This window comes from Agelaius tricolor, unplaced genomic scaffold, assembly GCF_023055355.1.
Source record: "Agelaius tricolor isolate 1412-34295 unplaced genomic scaffold, bAgeTri1.0.p SCAF_10, whole genome shotgun sequence".
Classification (NCBI taxonomy): domain Eukaryota; kingdom Metazoa; phylum Chordata; class Aves; order Passeriformes; family Icteridae; genus Agelaius; species Agelaius tricolor.
The window spans coordinates 5,561,197-5,581,317 of record NW_027269270.1 but is presented as its reverse complement, the minus strand read 5'-3'; the positions used below and the strand labels follow the sequence as shown (position 1 = coordinate 5,581,317).

At 39.3% G+C, this 20,121-nt stretch overlaps 1 protein-coding gene across 4 annotated transcripts in view; it reads right to left on the bottom strand.

The window, feature by feature from the left end:
* The window catches only part of PMS1 (PMS1 homolog 1, mismatch repair system component), a 44,460-nt gene that overhangs the window by 17,005 nt on the left and 7,334 nt on the right, over nt 1–20,121 (bottom strand). For all 4 annotated transcript variants that reach the window (XM_071434474.1, XM_071434472.1, XM_071434475.1 and 1 more), the window contains exons 4-8: nt 18,871–18,973; nt 17,591–17,754; nt 6,182–6,298; nt 2,384–2,506; nt 1,141–1,284 (exon numbers count right to left, since the gene is read on the bottom strand). In XM_071434474.1, coding sequence (XP_071290575.1) covers nt 1,141–1,284; nt 2,384–2,506; nt 6,182–6,298; nt 17,591–17,754; nt 18,871–18,973 — 651 coding nt within the window. The remainder of the gene's footprint in view (nt 1–1,140; nt 1,285–2,383; nt 2,507–6,181; nt 6,299–17,590; nt 17,755–18,870; nt 18,974–20,121) is intronic.

The following is a 20,121-nucleotide window of genomic DNA, read 5'->3' as shown; positions in this document are numbered from 1 at the left end:
TAAAAATGTAACTGTCAGATACCAAGAATATGGAACAATATGCCAAGTGCTCTTATTTGGAATAATCTTTAGACATGTCTGGGCTGATCATTGCATTTCAGTTGTTCACACATTCCTAAAGATTCTGAACTGGACACTTTCAGCTTCAAATATTTTGTGGACATTCTGCTTCACTAGTTTACTCTGATATCACAGAGCAAATGAAATGCTTTCTTTATAACAGGGTTTTGACTTCTTAAACCAGTATCATGTAAAGTTATTCCTACCTTATATGGAGTTAGAAGTTTACAGCCAAAACAGGTGCACAGCAACATCCAATTTCATGTGGATGTGCTTTCATGGTCCATGTTTCCAATTCAACTTTGCACCAAGTGATGGAAATGAGCAAGATAAAAATCCCAAACCCATAAAAAATAAAAAGAAAAAAAAAGAAAAGAGAGAAAAGAAACTCCAACCCTTTTTCCAATGCCAAAGGAAAACTAGATCAAGTGTAAAAATGCTGTATTAATTTTCATACAAGTGACCCTCAACAGGCAGGACACTGACAAGAATAACACAGACAAATACAAAAGGTTTTTATGAATAAGAGGATTAACATACTGGTGTGACTACCTATATTCACTTTGAATAAGCACATTAATAACCACCAATGCAACCTTTCTAATTTTGTGGCACTTAACTGATGTCATCAATAATATATCACACATAATGACAAAATAGTGCTTTGATGAGAAATAAACTCCCCTCCTGCCCACTGTCACCTTAATGGTGGTGTTAAAACAGTGATTACTTGGTTTAAATACGAAGTTAAGCATCAATTTATACAGGGCCACATAACATAATTCCACTTAGCTTCTCTCCCTGTAAAGCCATCTGAAACCAAAGTGGTACATGCATATATCTGACAGCATCAAAACCTCTTAAATGAACTGGGAAACTAATTTTGAAGAATCCCCCAGTTAGCCTGTTTAGTACTTTTTGTTCAAAACAGTGCTCTGACAAAGGCAAGCTGTCATGTAACTAAAAAAAACCCCAAAAACCCAGTGACAGTGTTTATGTTTGAACATTCTGGTAGTTCCAGGGCCCTTATCATGCTTATGTAAGGACTGACAACTCAGAAGCAGAACAAACCTTAATTACCTTATAATGCAGCATAACTTGTGTTTTATCAGGTGTTACATTCACATCCACAGCAGAGGCAGGTACAGTAACATTCAAAAAGAAAACAGGATATAAACGAGTACAGTCCTTTTGTGTCACCTGACTGTAGTACTGTCGAATTAACTAGAGATTGATGTAATAAAGAGATGTCAGTAAAGGCAATAAAATAGGCAAAAATGCACAGACACAAAATCTGACATTATAAAAGCATAACTGGTTTGCTGGTTTTGTCGGTTTTTCAACTTAAAGAAATGCTTAAAAGGTCCTCATTTCATGTATGCCAGAATAATCACCAAAAGGCCAGTTCCTGGTGGTTTCCATGCCTTCACAGCATGGAGATAAACATGATATATAGCCTATTTTCCACGCAGGGCACTGTATTTTTACTTTGTCTGCTGAATCCCACCTTGAATCCTGGCTTCCTTGCTCTTGTTAAGGAACCATCTCTGTCATGGGATTCACACTAAGCTTTGAAGTCCCAGAAGTGCCAGGCACATCAAATAATACATGGAGATGGATTACCCTTATTCAGCATTTAACACACCAACATAAGTTCAGGGTTTACATACACAAAGCTTTGCCTGCCAATTGAAAACTGTAATTGTGTCCACTTTAAAACCTGCAGGAACACTTTGGCATAAGCATGATTTTCTTCCCTGGTGATGACAAGGATTAGGACAGCAAGGCTGCTCCAAGTGAAGTGCTGCAAGGTTCAGTAGTGAGAGAAACCCAAGAGTATCAAATTCTGCCTACACGATGCCTAGCTGTAGCCAATGCTGCTGCACTATCACTTTCATTTCTACCCAATGCATACACAAATTTAAAGGGAAAGCATGGGTGTTTGCTTGGTAAGCTCACAGCTGGAAGTGGACAAAATCAAAATTCCCTTATGGGAAATTGCACAGGTGATTTCTACAGGCTAATACAAAGAATCAGCTATTCTGGTATCCTGCATAAAGCATTTTGAAAATAATTTTGTTAAACAACAGGAGGTTGTTAACACAACCTCCAGCTCTGTGGTCTGACTGCAGCAAATGGAATAGAACTGAAGCACCAGCAGTGTCAGACTGGTGGAGGGGCTTTCTGTTGTAAATGCTAGTATTTTCACCTGTAATACTCTAAACTGTTGCATGGGGGAAAAAAAGTTGTAGATTGCTTAGGTGTCTCTGTCCTCAAAGATATCACATTTCTATTCCTTGAATTAAAAGCTAGAGGATATTACCTTCAGTATTTCCTTCTGAAGAACCGGACGATTATTTATAAAAATGAAACTCCTTTCTGAACTTGATAGGCTTGTCAAAGAAGTGTCTGAGTCAGCTTTTGGGAGAAATCCAGAAAGATTTATCTACAATGATAAAACAAAGACAGTGCAAAAGTCTTTTAAAGAACTCAAAATGTTTTTTTATAAAGGTAAGATAGTAAAACAAAATTGTATGGGAGTCCAAGTCATTCAAATGCATGCACTGCTTCTTGACAGCTACAATATACAAAGATAAAGGCAGTTAGAGGAAAAAAAAATAAGAAAGATGGGTTTGTATCTATTTCCCTTGGTCAATTTATTGACTTATGTCCCATTTGGATTGCCAGTTGCAGCAGGATGCTGCCTGGAGCTCAGACTGTGGAGAGCCAGGCCAGCAGCTCTTGGCTTGCTGACTGTGGGGTTGCAAACCTAAGCCTTGTCCAAGCCAAAGGCACAGAGTGCTGCCCAGCCTGGCCAGGGCAGCAGTGAGCCACCCCTACAGGGAAAGCCCAAAACACACAATCCCTCCTTCTCTATGTACAGAGCACCTTAAATAGCCTGTCACAGGGCATTTATTCAGGGCACCTAAATTTACCTACGCCACCTGTATCCAAATCATCTGACTCTCAAGAGTGCTGAGCACCCACGATTCACAGGCTGCAGCAGAACCTGTGAGCACAGCACTGCCAGGGAGCCTTGGAAACAGCACATGATTTGTGTACCTAACATGAACTCCAAGTTTTAAGATTTTTCTGTTGAGATTCTTTAACAGGTTTTTCAGGTCAAAATAAGGCTGATGACTCGTGCTGCTTGTCTCATCTTTTCCCCCTCTCCCTCACTGAGCAACTTTGAAACTGTTGGATGGATTTCAAATCAATCTGATAAAGAAGCAGAAATCCCAAAGATGTATTTCCACAATTCCTCTGATAACTGACAGCTGTTTGGAGAGAACAGCCTCAAGATAATGACCTTACTAAAGAAAAGGCAATTGGAACTTTTCAAAAGCCAGGAACAGCAGCATGCAAGAAATGACATCCTGGGCAGCCCACATCCTGCCCCACACACTGCCCTTCTCCACCTGCCCAAACTAACAGGTGAAAGAACACTGGGGCAGCATGAGGATTTTGGAGGTATGAGAAAGTCTGGAGAATGTTCTGGTAGCAGGGTGGATCACTGAACACAGAAATGAGTCCTCATAAGCTCTGCTTTTGGCAGAACCCCTTGTATTTGCTAAAATCCAAATTATCATGCATTTGAAATGGAATTTAAGATCCATGGGACTTGGCCTACCCTTCCCATTCATCTACGTCACGCAGCTATCTGCTCATGTGCTCCCTTATTCCCTCCTGACCTTGGACCAAGCATTCTGTGCTAAAGCTGGCGTGTTCTGGTCAGCAACGTCGCAAAGAACCAAACACCACTGGTCAAATTAAAGAGGTGTCAAGTATCTGTTGGATGATAATCAGAAAACAACATGCAGCACTTTGAGATTTTATTCTGCAGCTTTAGCACATCCTCCCTCAATGTTCCTCTGTGCTTCTTTTTCTAATTCACAAATATTTGTACGAGTCTTTCACTTCCAACAATATTTTTATATACAGAAAACATTAAAACAAAACTGAAAGTCCCTAAATAACTCATTAAACAAGTTGACAGATTTAGAAATGGCCGACTGCTGTTACTATTTACAGCCATGCAGAATATCAGTATGCTCATTAAAAGTTATCCACAATTTATAATAATAGTCTTAGTAGAATTTTCATATATGAAAGTATATGAAGTATGCAGACAAAATTACAGAGACTAGAAAATATTAATGAAACTTTGATTTCATACTAGATCAACTGTTTTCAAAATTAATACTTAAAAAAAACTACAACTTTTATATTCATTAAAATATATCTGTGACAGGTGGACAGCAGAATGCCTTTCTTTTATACTTATCTTTCTCCCAGTGGCACATGTAGCTGCTAAACAGCCTCCACAGGAAGACACTAGGGAAATTTCCTGTGTGAAAGTTTTCAGCCCAAATAAATCTATCCATTTACAAGACTGGGGATCTGAAAATTTTAAAAAGTTGTTTCAGTTCCTTATTTTCTTGGTTGTATTTTTATTTTACACATAGCTCCCAAGTTTGCATGCTCCAAAGCTAATTTGAAATGTGTTCCTGTTTCATTCAGTGCCCATAATGGAGATGTTTTAAAGAAGTCCAGTCTTTAAAATCCCTGGATCACTTGTTGAAGAAGTTTGAACTCTGCAGTAAGGAACAGCAAGATTAGCTTTGTCTTCAGAGCAGGCCCTGCAGCAAAGGAACAGGCAGCTACACAATGAACAAACAGGAGTTAAAAGAGTTAAAGAGCTGCCCTATGGTCTGTGTAGCAAACAAGAGACAGACTGAATGGGAAGGAAAAAAAGCAGTACATGCCTTGCCCTTAAATACCTGCTCCAATACCTGCACACAAGGGAGGAAAAAATGATTACACAGGCAACTTAACTCTGTCACTCCGTAGTGTTTGGCTGCCTAGTTTAGAAATGTCCACAGTTTCTGAACGTCAACATTGTGCATGGATCACTTATACACCTATAAATGATGCACATGGTATTTTACACACTATTTAGAGACAGAGAGAGAGATGGAATGTTCCCCAACTTCTATTCAAGGAATATGGATGCCTCACGATATAGCAGAGAAGTAATGTGAGAACCTAAGTGCCTCCTCCAAACTAGTCCCTTCTAGATACCCCCTCATCTTCCCTTTGGAGCCCCCTGCACGTGTCCTGGGGGCACATCCAAGCTACATTCAGGTAAGAATAGCTCTGGATGTTCAGTTCAGACATAAACAAATGAAACTTTGTAAAGTACAAAAAGTGACTTTGCTTTGTTCCCCCTCATTCTACTGCATGTATAAAAGCACTCCGGCAAACAAAGATTTAAGTCTGAATAATGCTATTAAGCTGCACATATAAACAGTGAGACCTTAAAGTCTGAAAAATATTACTGTGCACCATGCTGAATGCAGCACTGGTAAGTTGTGTCTAAGAGCCATTGTGACTTGACAGGGATTCATCTCATCCTGTCAAGGTTTACTACCACGTGATACAGGAAAATGCAGCTTACAAGGTTCCAAGGTAGCAAGATTCTCCTTTAATAAAAATTTTCTCCAACAAGAATGGAAGCAGAGTAAAAAATTTTTGAAAACATTAGACAAAGGAGGGTATCAAGGAGAATTCCCTCATTTTCAGAAGGGGAAAAAGAAGCCAAGAACACCGAATTTTTTGAAAATTTTGAAGTGTTTAGTTGAAATACGTGTTTGGTGGAAGTTTTGCATAACTTGCCCTTCTAAGTATGTGTTTCTTTCACTGCTCAGGTGCCCCCACTGAAATTGAGGGAATACTCTTTAGAGTACAAGGCTAAGAGGCCATAAAGATGAGAACCATCTAAATGCTCAGATATTAATGAGAGCACAACCTGCCTGTGGGCCAGGAATCCCAACTGAGACAGCTCTGAGCAATCAGCAATTCTGCATTTGTCATCACAACTGTTTTTACTGCCATTTGATCAGTGCCACATGAGTCCTGACGAGGTGATTCTTGGAGTGGATTTTCAATCACCAAACCAATTAATTTTACGGAGAGGACAGTAATAGAATCAAATGCATTAATCAGATGTCAATCTGGAGACACACCTTCTTCTTCGAAGTCTCCTTCTTTTTGAGTATTTCTTTAGCCCTCTTCATTGAGAGACCTGAAGTGAATTTGGGATAAGGAAGTTAAAACTCACCTCAGGATATTCGCAGCAGTGTTGAAAAGGTACCATACTGCTCATAACGGCTGTTCCCAGAACTGACATACAGGCCATTTTGTGATCTGATACCCTGGTCTTCTGCCAAATAACTGCCTGAAACAAATGGCACAGAGTCAAATTTTTGACATTATATTTGTTGAACTCATGTCATGTCTATGAACATGCATATGCAACTGCACACACACTGTATATGTAACATTCTGTACCTTGACCCTCTGAAAATCACAACTTTCAGTGTGAACAGACTCGATATGGTACCTTTTGACACGTCTTCTCATATTCTGTTACTTATTCAGACACACAGCTATTGGAAAACTAGGCAAAGCTTGTATTCATGCATGCTTTGTGGCTCTTCTGGACTTCTGTACCTGAGGGCAACTGTTAAAAACCAAGTCAATACAAATATTACTTCTCCTCTTAGATATACAGCAGTGGGATTTGTGCTTTTCCTGAGCAGTTAAACTATCTCTCACAGGCTGGCCAGTATTTGAAAGTGGGGACTGCAATGTTTGAGTTAACATGAGTATTGAGTTACTTTCAATATTTGAAAGTGGGGACTGCAATGTTCTTGTTTCAGTAGAAATCAGGCTATTAGCTGTCCATCCATAGCTCACACCTGGATACTCTAGGTCTGTGATAAGCCTGCCATTTAGAAAGAAAAGCAGTTTCTAAGGAACTATATATTAGGAAAGCAGTTATTTGTCCAATGAAAACTTTTACAAGTTAGAAGGATGAAGGACCATCTGCTGTCTTAGCTACATGTCTTGAAATATAATTACAAAGACTTAATAAATACAGTAAGGCAATATGAACTGCAACTTGCAACAGAAGTTACTTGTCAAGTCTATTTATGCATACAGAAGGTATTACTTACTTTGGGAGGTGAAATTTTGTCTATCACTAATGAGAACTCCTATGCCAAATAGTTACAAATTTAATTCGGAATCTGCTGACTTTCTTTGCTGTGTATCAACAACAACAAAAAAAGTTAGCCTTGGTTGGTTTTCTGCTTCTAGGTAACTGAGACTGCTACACTCAGGTCCACTTCATTTTTGCCACTGTTACTGCCTGAGTGTATTCAAGGTTTTCCTTTAAATACAGAAGGAAAAATAATGCAGCATGTTGCATTTTAAATTGGATGTTACAGTGCTGTTGAAATTTACATTTTCAGTAGGTATCCAATAAATAGGTGTCCAATAAATTCAAAATAAGCTCACAGTATTCAAGTACATGCTGTTAAGTGAAAGGGTGGCAAGAGAGCAAAAAATACACAAGCACCCATCTCAAGAAATGCTATACATAGCCTTAAAATTCCACCTGTCCAGTGGAATATTTGCTGGCCTTCAGGGGTGAATTCCACAGAAGAACACAGTTCTCCTGGAACATGATATTCCCTTCCTACAGGACAGGTGGAATTGTAAAGCTTTGAGACTGTTGACCCTAAACTATTCCCCAGATCTTTAATTTTCCAGTTCCACTACATTCTGCAGCAATTGTGAAGTGGGGCTTTTTAGTCCTGCCTGAATGTAATTCATCTCCTACAGAGCAGCCTGACAGCCCTTTCCACATGCTGGATCACAGCTTGGTTATTCCACAGCGAGGTGAACCCCTCAAACATAAAACACAATTTACATCAGGGGGCAGGGAACAGAAAAAGGGGAGAAGTGAGTAAGGAGAGCCACAGGTTGGGTGTCCACAGCTCTGGCAGGGAGTACCCCCGTGCTCCAGAGCAGGCAGAGGTGAAGGACAGCCCAGGGCTGCCTCAGCCTCTCTCCTCTACACCTGCTCTAAGCCTCCTCAAAGACATTCTGGAGTGATGAAAGAATCTGTCCTCTTCTTTATAGCTCCTCTTATAAAACATATCCTGTACTGCTTCTATTTTAAAATTGATTACTTAAAATGGAAACAGAAAGTGCCAAGTGATTTTTTTCTTTACTGGATGTATTTTAAATTAAATGCATGTGACCAAACTGAGAAAGACACTTGTTACATGACTAACATAAACATCATGCTGTTTATTTTCGGGTATCCTAGTGTGATGCTGCAGGTACAGATATAAATCTTAGTTGCTGATTAATGCAAGGTTATTACACAGCTTGACCTGCTAGAATGGCTGATACTCAGAACTTTGAAAAGATCACTTGAGTAAGGTGGTTTTAAGAAAGCTGTGGAAAATGAGAATTTATTAAATGCAAACTTGCTAAAAGTAGATACTGTAATAGGTTCAGATTAGTTTTTTAAATAGTCATATACTCACCAGATACTGAGTACTACAGACAGAATTTTAGGAAATAGTTATCACTGTGGGTTAAATTACAGTCACAAACTAAAGAGGCCATGCAACTCCTAAATTTCTATACTATATAAAGACAGAATAGAATATGTATTCATTTCTAGCCCTGAATGCACATTATGAAGCAACAACATAGGAAGAGCTGTAATTTACAGAAAATTATTTTTCTAGATTGCCCAGATGTATCAACAGGCATTAAAAAAATCAGAGAAACAATGCCTGTTCCGTTTTATTTATTTTGGAAAGTGTTGCCATGAGGTTCCTGCATTACCCTATTTTTCTAACCTTGCTTATACCCTTTAGTTTAGCTAAAAATACACCCCTCTCACACACCCCCCCATATTTTTTCTAGGTCATATAAAGCGGGTGTCTAGGATGAGCCAAGGAAGAATCTGACTCTAGTCAGTATGATGATGCTGCAGAAACAGCCTACTCAAAGATATATTATTACATATGGCCCATCTTAGATTCTGCAAGAGCTAGCCAAATATATTCCACCTCTCTGCTTCATTGAAGGGGATTGCATGATCCAGATCTTTCAAAATGTCCTAATGAATATAAAATCTATTGCACATATGCAGAAGATAATGATGTGGGTGTCTGTGTGTACCTATTCCTCCACCCCATGCAGCCCTAGGACACAGGCATAGTTTTTAGGAGAATGGCAATGTACACTCCAACCTAAATGATTGTATGACTCCATGCACACACAGACTAGGTAGCTGTTATTTCAGGTTGAACACATATAGTGCAGGAGGATTCCTTGAAAAATGTGTGAAGTGCAGAGAAAGAGTGTGCAACCTCTTCCCACTGGGGTCCCTGCTATACAGGACTAGAGAGAATTCAGAGTTGCTCAGTATTTGTTTCTTGAAAGACCCCAAGGAAAGAACAGAGGAAAAAAAAAAGTTGATCTGCATCCCTAACCATCCTTTGTATTTTAGAGTTTCTACCAGCAGCTACAGTGATTTGCAATCCCAGATAAAAGGAAAATCTTAATTAGAGGTGGGACCAGACACTGGGACCACGTTTCCAACTGTGGCTACTTCAGCACAATTACGATGCTGAGAGTTAAAACAGCTCATTTCATTTACCTTATTACTACATAATGGCAGTACACTTAAAGTAGAGTTTTAGTACCCAAACCCCACCTATTTTCTTTATTTCATGACAGTCATATTATTCACCCTGTAATAAGGTTTGGGAGTGTTCAAGTCTAGTTGAGCAAGCAGTTGTACATGAGCTGTAGGCTGGTAACGTAACTTGAGTTAGCTCTTTAGAAGAGAACTGCATTTCATAGTCTCTAGTTTTGTGCTACATGCTTCAAAAATCGTGTCACCCTGGCATCTGAGATCTCACTGCAGATAACTCTTTGGGCCAGTATGTTCCTCAGCTTCTTGACCTAAAACCTAATAGCCTATTAGGTTTTAGTTGGAAGCATTGCTGCCTACCTGTTGAGAGTACACAAACAGGAACAAAACTAGCCAGCAATATCCCAAGACTGAATTGAGCCCAAGGGAAACAAAACCACATCCTCCAATACTGTATCTATAAACTCTTCATCTTAATGATGCACAGACACCCAGCTCCAAGGGCTGGCACACTCTCTGCAGTGGAAGAAAACCCATCTGCTAAGTTTAAAACTGATCAATGTGAAGTCCTCACCACATTCTTTAGAATGCCAGCCTTGAGAAGCGCTGCTGTTTTTCAGCTCCATGCCTTAACTGGTGTCCTGTTTTAAAACCAGTGGTAAGTTACCCTACTAAAAGGGAACCCTTACATAAACTGCCCTTGAAAACAGAAATCACAATTTTTTTTTTCAATTTAGCTTATTAAAAAATTAAGCAACTAATCAATTATTTTCCTAGATATTTTACACTCACCCCTAAGGAATCAGTTGCCCCCTCCATTTGTATATGATGCTGGGACAATTACCAGTGGAGATACAGTGCAGTACAGAAACTCAAGGCACCATTTTTCCCCTCATCAGATGCAGCTACATACCTGTCTATCCCATGGCATCACATATTAGAGCTATCAAGGGGATTTGTTGAAAGACAGTTACGTTCCACAGCACTGTTCATTCTACAAATTCCGGTGTATTCCTTACTCAGATTTCCCTTTCATGACACAAGAACATCCTCCCAACAAAAAGACTGTCTCGAGCATGACACAGTGGAGAAATGCTTGGATTTGGGAGTTAGGAGGTAAGTTAGGAGAGGAGCTAACAGATATTACAAGGAGCCAAGGATCTTCATCTGGTAACACCTGTCTTCAAAGCCTTTCAAGAATTCCAAAGACTCTTGAGAGTCACATGCTTTTTGATTGCTTTAATCACACATGTTCAGCCACGGGTGTTCAGAGAACCTGATCCCCTCTTATGACCAGGTGATCCACCTAGTGGATGAGGGGAAGGCTGTGGATAGAACCTTAACTTCAGTAAAGTTCTAGGCACTGTCTCCCACAGCATTCTCCTGGAGAAACCATGGCTTGGACAGGTGCACTCTTCTTGGATGCACCCTGTCTGGATGGCCAAGCCCAGAGAGTGGTAGTGAATGGAATGAAATGCAGTTGGCAACTCGTCACTACTGGTGTTCTCCAGGGCTCAGAATCAGGGCCAGGCCTGTTAAACATATTTTCCAATTATCTGGAGAAGGCGACTGAGTGTACCCTCAGGCAGTTTGCAGGCAACATCTAGCTGGGAGGGAGTGTTGATCTGCTGGAGGGCAGGAAGGCTCTGCAGATGGATCTGGACAGGCTGAATTGATGGGCCAAGGCCAGTGGTGTGAAGTTCAACAAGATGAAGTGCCAGGTCCTGAACTTGGATCACAACCCCCTGCAGCACTATGGGCTGGGGGAACAGTGGCTATTAAGGTGCCCACTGGAAAAGGACCGGAGGGTGCTGGTTGACTGCAGCTGAACATGAGCCAGTGTGAGGCCAAGAAGACCAATAGCATCCTGCCCTCTATCAGGAATAGTGCAGCCAGCAGGACCAGGACAGTGATTGTCTTTCTGTACTCAGCACTGGTCACACCACACCCCATGTCCCGTGTGCAGTCTTGGGCCCCTCACTACAAAAAAGACATGGAGGTGCTGGAGTGTGTCCAGAGAAGGGCAGTGAAGCTAGAACACAAGTGAGATGAGGAGAGCCTGAGGGAGCTGGGGGTGGTTAGTCTGAGAAAAGGAGGCTCAGAGGCCATCTTATTGCTCACTACCTCACAGGCGGTCATAGCCAGGTAGGGTTCAGGCTCTTCTCCCATGCAAGCAGCAACAGCACAAGGAGAAATGGCCTCAAGGCGCACCAGGGAGGTCCAGGTTAGGTGTTAGGAAAAATTTCTTCATGGCAAGAGTGGTTGGGCATTGGAACAGGCTCCCCTGGGAAGTGGTGGAGTCACCATTCCTGGGAATGTTCAAACACTGAGCAGACATGGCACTTCACAATGAGGTTTACTGGGCACAGTGGTATCTGGTCAAAGGTTGGACCTGATGCTCTTGGAGGTCTTTTCCAACCTTAATGATTCTCAGACTCTATGAAAAGGTTCTTTCCCTCAGAGGGTGGTGGGGCACTGAAACAGACTCTCCACGCCTGTGGTCACAGCACCAAGCATGACAGAGTTTGAGAAGCATTTGGACAACACTCTCACATACATGATGGGATTCTTGGGGCATCCTGTGCAGGAACAGCAGTTGCACTCAATGATCCCTGTGGGTCCCTTCCAACTCAAGATATTCTAAGATTCTATTGGATTCTACTTCCCTAGCAGGAGGAAAAAACAAATAAAGCTTCCTAAACAATCAAACTACTGTCAACACCCAGTTTCCAACCCCAAACTGTGATTCAGAAAATGTACAACATCACAGGGAATTCTATTTAAATAAAGGGAGGTTTTAAAGCCCTTTGTAAAACAGCAGTTAACAAAAATAACATATATAACAGTGACAAAGTACATTGCTAAAGAAGAGGGAAAATTCCCATGCAGCTTTGGAAACATCCTTTTTTATCACGTACCTTTTTAAGCCGACAGTGTGAGTGCAAAAGCCTTGCAAAGGCACATCTCAGATTCTGCAACACACACCGCATATGTGAAACAGTAATTGTTTTGAGATTTTTGACATATACTGTGCTGTCATTTGTAAAAAGTGATGGATGAGAAACTGGAAACCTCAAGGAATTAGTAATAGGATATAAAGCATTTCACCTCTGGGTCACCAGTTCAAATTCAACCAGGTTGGTAGTGACCAAAAGTAGTTACCATCTGGCAGCTGTTCTCTGGCTGATGTAAATTGAGTTGAGGGTCTCAGCGCATTTCCTAGTGGACAGGTGTCCTCAGCACAAAAAAACACCATAATTAACTCTCTGTTTGGCTTTCTCAGCAAAGCCACTGAACAACGAATAGAAGGAAAGACTGAGCTGTATTCCAGGTTAGAATGAAAGCATGCTGGCTGCAGAGCACTGCAGATTCTTAATCATAATTCCTCTTTATATTTTAAGACACACAGATTAGGGAGGGATTTCATTCATTATCATTACATTAAACAGAGTAGCCTTTCCAATTCAAGATAGAGTTTATGTGCTGCTATTTCTGTTCAATTCAGATTTTTTTTAAACATGCAGTTACAGCAGACTTTGGAAGCACAACGAATGAATGCAAAGTATACTGACATTATTAAAAATGGTAAATTTACCCTAATGCACTCCCTCTCTAAAAATCCAGACTTATTACAGAAGACAGGGACACAGAAAAAAACCCTGGATTTGGATTATTTCATACCAAATGGTGGTTAAGATTATGCAACTTTGGAAAATAGAGGAGACTTACTGTAAAGAAAACAAAGATGGCATCCTTTAAGTCAACACCACTGATGAAAGAGGTTTTGGGGAAGACACTACTCACAGTTATTACAAGACTTTTTAAATGGACTTTACATCCAAAAGTTCTGATCATGACTCTCTTAAGAAACAAACAAGAAACAATTTTAGGCAGAACTACGTGTGACCAAGCTTCAAATGTTATGTGTGAAAAACACTGGGAAAAAGAATTCACTTATGCCAAGTTTTCCTCAACAGGAACTGGAAAATTTACTGAGCCTACTTATGGTCCATCTGTACTTTGCACAAGACATGGGACCACTTGTGTACCCTATGACCTGCTGATAGGCACCATCTAAATCATCTGTTGCTCAATTTTTTTGGCTCTACTATATCTAATATTGTTAAAATAAGTATAGTTCCTGGATGCCCATGCTCATTTTGGCATTTGTGGAATAAAGACAACTGAAACAGAATTAAAGCATTCCCTATCACCAGTCTTACAAAACACTGATGAAATACCCTTTTATTTCTTCAACATCAGTGGTTTATAGAGCCTGAGCTGAGGGCTACTGGTATTAAACAGAGAAGAGTGTGAAAACTGCAGTTCTAGAGAAGAGCTGGAACTACTAAAAGCTGTGTTTTACCACCTTGGGTAAAACACAGCCAGAGCTCACAGGTTGCTAGAACACAGCATTTGGGGCTGAAGGGTTTGAGGCAGTTTAAGCAGTAGCTGACTTTGAAATGTTCTTAACACGCCTTCAGATAACATTAACTTTAAATAAACTTGCTGAATACTCATGTAAATTATTTCCATTTGGCTGTCTCATTATTCAATATGCTTTCAAGGAACATGGTGATGAAAGAAGAAAAATACCTCTTTCTAACATAACCATACTGGCAAGAGGATCAACATTATCAGTATTCAAAGAATGTCTTGGCAGGATAAACCTTCATAAAAAGAAGGAGCACTAGCTAATCCAAGTTGTCAAAATAGCAATAGTACCTCAAGGCTTGATCTGCAAAGTGATTCATTATTTATTGCTAATGCAAACAAAACATTCTGAGCAGAAACAGCAATTGAGTGTTTCCTATCTTGGAAAGCAACTGATGGAGACTCCACAATAAATAAATCTGAGGAGGAATAGAGAATATCTATTTTCTTACCCACTAAAAATCAACCAAAGGCTGGATGAGGTGGTTCTTTTCTGTGAAGAACCACACTTAACAGCAATCGATATTTTCCAAACTAACACAGACATGAAATGTAGGAAGAAGAAAAAATTTCTGGAAATGTCATTCAAAAGCGTAAGACACACACCTTTTGAAAAAACTCAATCAGACATGCTGGAAATTCACCATGCAATGTAGCATGCATCCTAAAACCATCTATACTTCAACAGCTCAAAGTAAGTTTCTGCTGGAATTCATCAGGAAGCATTTTCAATGCCTAACCTCAGACACGTTACGACGGCTTCAGCCTTACTCATTCCTCCCCAATAAAGCCAGGGCTATGCTTTCACAGAATCACAGAATAGTTTGGGTTGAAAGGGACCTTGCAGATCTCTGGACCCAACTCCCCAGCCATGGGCATGTTTCTCAAGACCTGCTGTTCAAACCCCATCCAACCCACCATTTTCCTTCAACTTCATATAAAATACAGGGCTGTAAAAACTGAGGGGATTTGGTTTTCCTGGGGGAGGGTTGTTTTTAGTTTTGTTCTCTGGCATGGCTTTTTTTTTTTTTTTTAAGTATCAGTTTTGTAATTTATTTAGAAAACTTTCTTGAAATACATTTTTATTTACTTTTCTCACTTACTATATTTTCTAGTTTTTCAATCCATCTTTCTTTGTCTCCTACTGTAATATTTAATCTCTGCTATCTTCTTGCCCTTTTAAGCCCAGGAACCTGACTGTACTCTCAAGGTGTACCTTCTTCCATTGTAATAGAAAGTACTGGTTCAGCCTCAAGAATTTGGGATTCTAACAAGTCCTCTGAATAATTGCATATACAATTTGTCTTTTAAATGAACATATCACCTATGAGTTACATAAAAAAATAAAGCTATTCTAAGAAGTTGATTCTTTCTTCTAGTATATTTCTAACAAAAATGTAACAAACACACACAAATAAAATCACCAAGGACACTATTCAGCAGAGTATTACTATAGCACAAATATGCTGTAGTGTCTGAATGGAAAAAACACTTTCCTGATCCAAATTGGCTATTGTAATGACAACAATATTTAGCATATAAAGGCAAAAGAAGTAAAGAATATTCACATTCTGTGATAATCTGAAACAAATTGACCTACTGCAAGTTGCTACACACTGGAAATTCAGAATTTCAAATCTTTTAAAGATGTGATACAACAGACGACTTTTTATTTTGCACAGAATGCCAACAGCAGTAGAAAGACAGGAATCTGAATACTAATTTTATAAAGCTCAGTTCAGTTTTTAACTTTCAGATTATATTAAAGTATCTCCACATGCACAGAGACAGACCACACTTTCTGTCTACTTAAGCCTTTAATTTTCCTGTCTCAGTAATGGCTACTGAGCGACCTCTTGTGATGGAACGTTTGAGCACTTTCTCACTTCTTTTCCTCTTTTTAAAAAATAAATTAAATGAACAAAAGGCTGGCAGTGCAAAATGTAAAATACAAAAAAACAGCATCATCTTTATCATGATAATGAATAAAACTTTTTTACCCATTCATATAATCCCTAAAATTGGGTATTGAAGAATGTACCACTGAAGCTAGTAAGTGAGGTTCCAAAAATCCACAATTTGCAATGGCAACGATCATGCCACCCTTCACACCATTTTTGCAGGAAGTGTTGGGAAAAATACATGTAATCACCTTTTTGGACCTTACTGCCACTGTATTAAAACAAGCAGAGAAAAACCACCCCAAGATACTCAATACTCTGATCAAAGGGATGAAATCAAAATACCATAAAGGAAATAGCATTTGTGACTTGTTGAAGAGGGCAAAAACAAACCACAAAGAAGACAAAATTAGTTTTATTGACCAACATCAGCATTGTGAACCACTGGTAGATATGTCAAGGAGTTCAATACAGTCTTGGAGGCAGACACCCCCCAAGATGTCTGGTTTCAAATTCTCAGTGATCTCAATGAAATAAGACTGCAAGTAGCTACTCTTTCTCAGCCTTAAATACTGATTCTGTAGCCAGCTTTAGTTTTTCACAGTATCTACACAGTGATATTTAAAAATACATACATAAATACAATCAAAGCATGTTAAACAAGTCCAGAAAAGCAAGGGAAATCTCTTGTCATTTCAGAAAAGTACAGTGCCTTTTCCTACTCCCACTGCAAAGGAACTGAAGTGTGAATGTTTGATAGATGGGGTAACTGATCAAGTCTCAGTGAGCATGACAAATATCAACAAACAGCATTATTGTACAACAGGAACAGAATTGCTGAGGGATCTGGCCACGAGATGTCACTCTCTACTTTGTGGCAACTTGGAAATTCATTAGCACAGCCTCCCCCTCGGAGGTGTAAAAAGCCAGGGTACAGCCAATGAAATCTGTTCTGTTAAATTCGGGTCAGCTTAAGGGGAACTGCTCAACAAGTCATTTCTGTAGCTGTGATGTAGAAGTCCCATTCAGCATGCAGTGAAGTCAAAGTAACCTCCAAGTAACCCCTGCATTCATCCTCCCAAGTTTAACCAAGAGCAACGAGGTCAACTAAATGTTCTTCTTCTAACATGTTACTGTTCTTACACCAATGACACTAACTGTTTTGAACTTTCCAGCCTTTTTAAACAAAATCATTGTCATGTACTGAGCTCTTATGACTCAGAATACAGCAAGCTGCCTGTATGAACTATAGTTTCTATCCAGGTAGACAGTCTAAAATAGTAAGTTTTGCAAGTTTTTTCAGGTGGCTTTGGTTAACACTTTATCAGGCCTGTGGTCTCATAAGATCTCACATGGTTTGCAAAACATCACCACCATCTTTACTAATCACTAGCATGTAAAATAATTTTTATACTTCATATATCTAGCCAGGCATCTCCTGCAAGAGACCAAAAATACCTGAGACTGAGTTTTAGGAGCTTAACATCAAAATTTGTAGCCATTATAAATATACACCTATGAAAGGATAAAGTAAGTGGAAGTGCAAAACAAAGCTATGATGAAAGAAAAAATTTAGGAATGAAACATTTTGTGTAAGTATTACATGAACTGCATGGGTTCATCAGAAACTGATTCTTAAGACAGTTGACAGAAAAAACCTCATTATTACCTTATTATGTGTTAATGTTATCCTCAGGTCTGGTTTTATGATACCATATGCTGTCAGTAGGTCTTGGACTTTTTTCAGTTCTTCCTTGCATTTTCTATTTGTTGAGTAAAACTGCTTTCTTACAGGAAGATTCTTAAACAAATTTAGGACTGTTACTGTAGTACCTGCAAGAAGGTGATAAAAAATAAAGCAGAAATTACACTGAAAGCAAATCAGTGACTGGATATTGAGGATACTAGTTTTACTTAAACAGACATGTTTGTATGCTGCTACATTAAATCAGGTTATTAGCATGAGAAGAAATATGCCAAATTACCAATCATTCCCCCCCAAAAGGTATCTCAAGACTTTTGATTCTTCTCCTTTATTTAGAGTTATGAGTGAAGCATTAAGCTTTCTTTCATACACACTAACAACAGCAAGAACCAGCACTAAATAAAGCTGTCTCAATGCATAAATTAGCTTTCATTAGCAAAATGATTAATTTAAAAACTAGCATCTAATCACACATATCTGGAGGCAAAGGAACACTGTGCTTCATTAAGGGCCTTCACAAGCATTTGCTTTAGGGTAGCACCTGAAGTGCCAAATACCTCTGCTCAAGGTACAGTACACAGTAGGAGCAGGAATATTCATCTACCAACACAACCACATGAATTCCTAGCCCATAAGGATATTGCAAAGCATTAGATATCTCAGAGAACTCAACAACTTCAATGAAAGACACAGCATTGCAACCTGCAGGTGTTCTGGCTGTGGAAAACACTATACAGGGTAAATCTTAAAAAGAATCCTTAGTAAAAATTAGATACATACTCTTCCTGCAGGTTAGAAAGAACTGTGACTTTGCCTGGTCCTACAGCCACGCTGCTTCCAGCAATTCCTATGTATGGCAGCAGGGCAAGTGTCCCTCCTTTATGCAAGGATTTTGCTACATACAGAAACATTATTTTGGTCCTGAAGAAATCTCTCATATACTTACACAGACTAGGAGCATTTAATTTTTACAGGTTTTATTTCCCCTGTCAGCTTGAAGAAGTGAGTCAGAGAAGGAGAAACTAGTTTATAATTACAATCTAGAACAACTTCCAAGAGGTATAATTTCTTATGCTATGACAACACATTCTCAGCTGACAGACACAAGGCATGAAACGTTTACAGCTGCAAAGATTTCATACTCAGCCTTTAAGTACCCAACAGGTATTTCAACATCAGCTAGAGCCTCAGAGAAACACAAAATACACCTGTCACCTTGCAACACCAGAACAGTGATAGCCTACCTTGCCCAAGATGGGAAGGCTTTTTAGAGGTTACACGTCCATTGCTATCCAAAGCATACTGAATGCTAAAATCATCATCAGCTGTCTTTGTTGTGACCAAAACCTGAAGAGAGTGATGTAAAAAAACCTGTGTTAATCAGAGATAGACAAAGTTCAGAATGAGCTTAGATAAGCTTTGCTACCACACTCACCGCACCAATCTGTTACTTTAGTCACCATAATTACATTTAATTAGTTTATAAAATTTCTCTTGAACAGGTATTTCTTACAGGCACAGAAACATTCAGCATTATTCTGCATGTTTCCTGCCATTTAACTAAAAGCATTTCTATCATGCTGATTCACAAAGCACAGCAATTCCTGCTACCTACAACACACACTGCTCTATCTTCTATGCTAGCACAGATTAAACAAACTTTATCAATTGACAGTTCTGCATTTTTACCCTCTGTGAGATAAACACACTATGACAACTTAAATTCATGTGAGATTCCACAAACTTAAAGACTACTCTCAAACAAACAATATATTTTCTTTCCACACCTAAACATATCTGGCAATCAGTCACAGCAAGTTCTGTAAGCTATTAAGGTAATTCACAGATTGCTTTAGCAAGAGCAGTCATAAATCAGAGTTCAGTTACCAACACTGTGACTAACAGAACCACTGCCCTTTAACTACCTGGAAGACACAGTTTAACACACATAGAGAGTTTCAGGATATTTTGGTTTATTTTAGTGTCTCACATGAATCATTCAGCATTCAGTCATGCCCCTGAAGAGAAAAACAATAATTGATTAACTGGGAATTACAGTATTGCAGACCTACTTAAGCCTACTTAAGGGCCAATAGCAAAGTACCTTCAAAATGAAATTTCAGAGGGCAGTTTGAGTAGGCAGAATACAATTAATGCCAGGAGTGTTAATTAACATAATTACTGATACAAGGAGTAATACTTATTAAAGCACTTTATACACTCAGGCCACCTCCCATCTCTTATGAAACGTACCATAGAGCTGATTAGAAGCTCTGAACAGATGGATTCTGCTCTGAGAGCTCATTAGAAGGAACCAATGATTGAGGTCTGTCATCATCTATCAAAACACCAACACTTTTGAAAGCATCTTTGGAAATCTCCATCCAAATACACAACCCACTCCTGCTTAGTGCAATGTGAATGCAACCCAAGGTACCAAGGAGTGAAGCTGTACCATCATCTCTCCTGAGCTCAACAGCTGATGGTTCCAACCA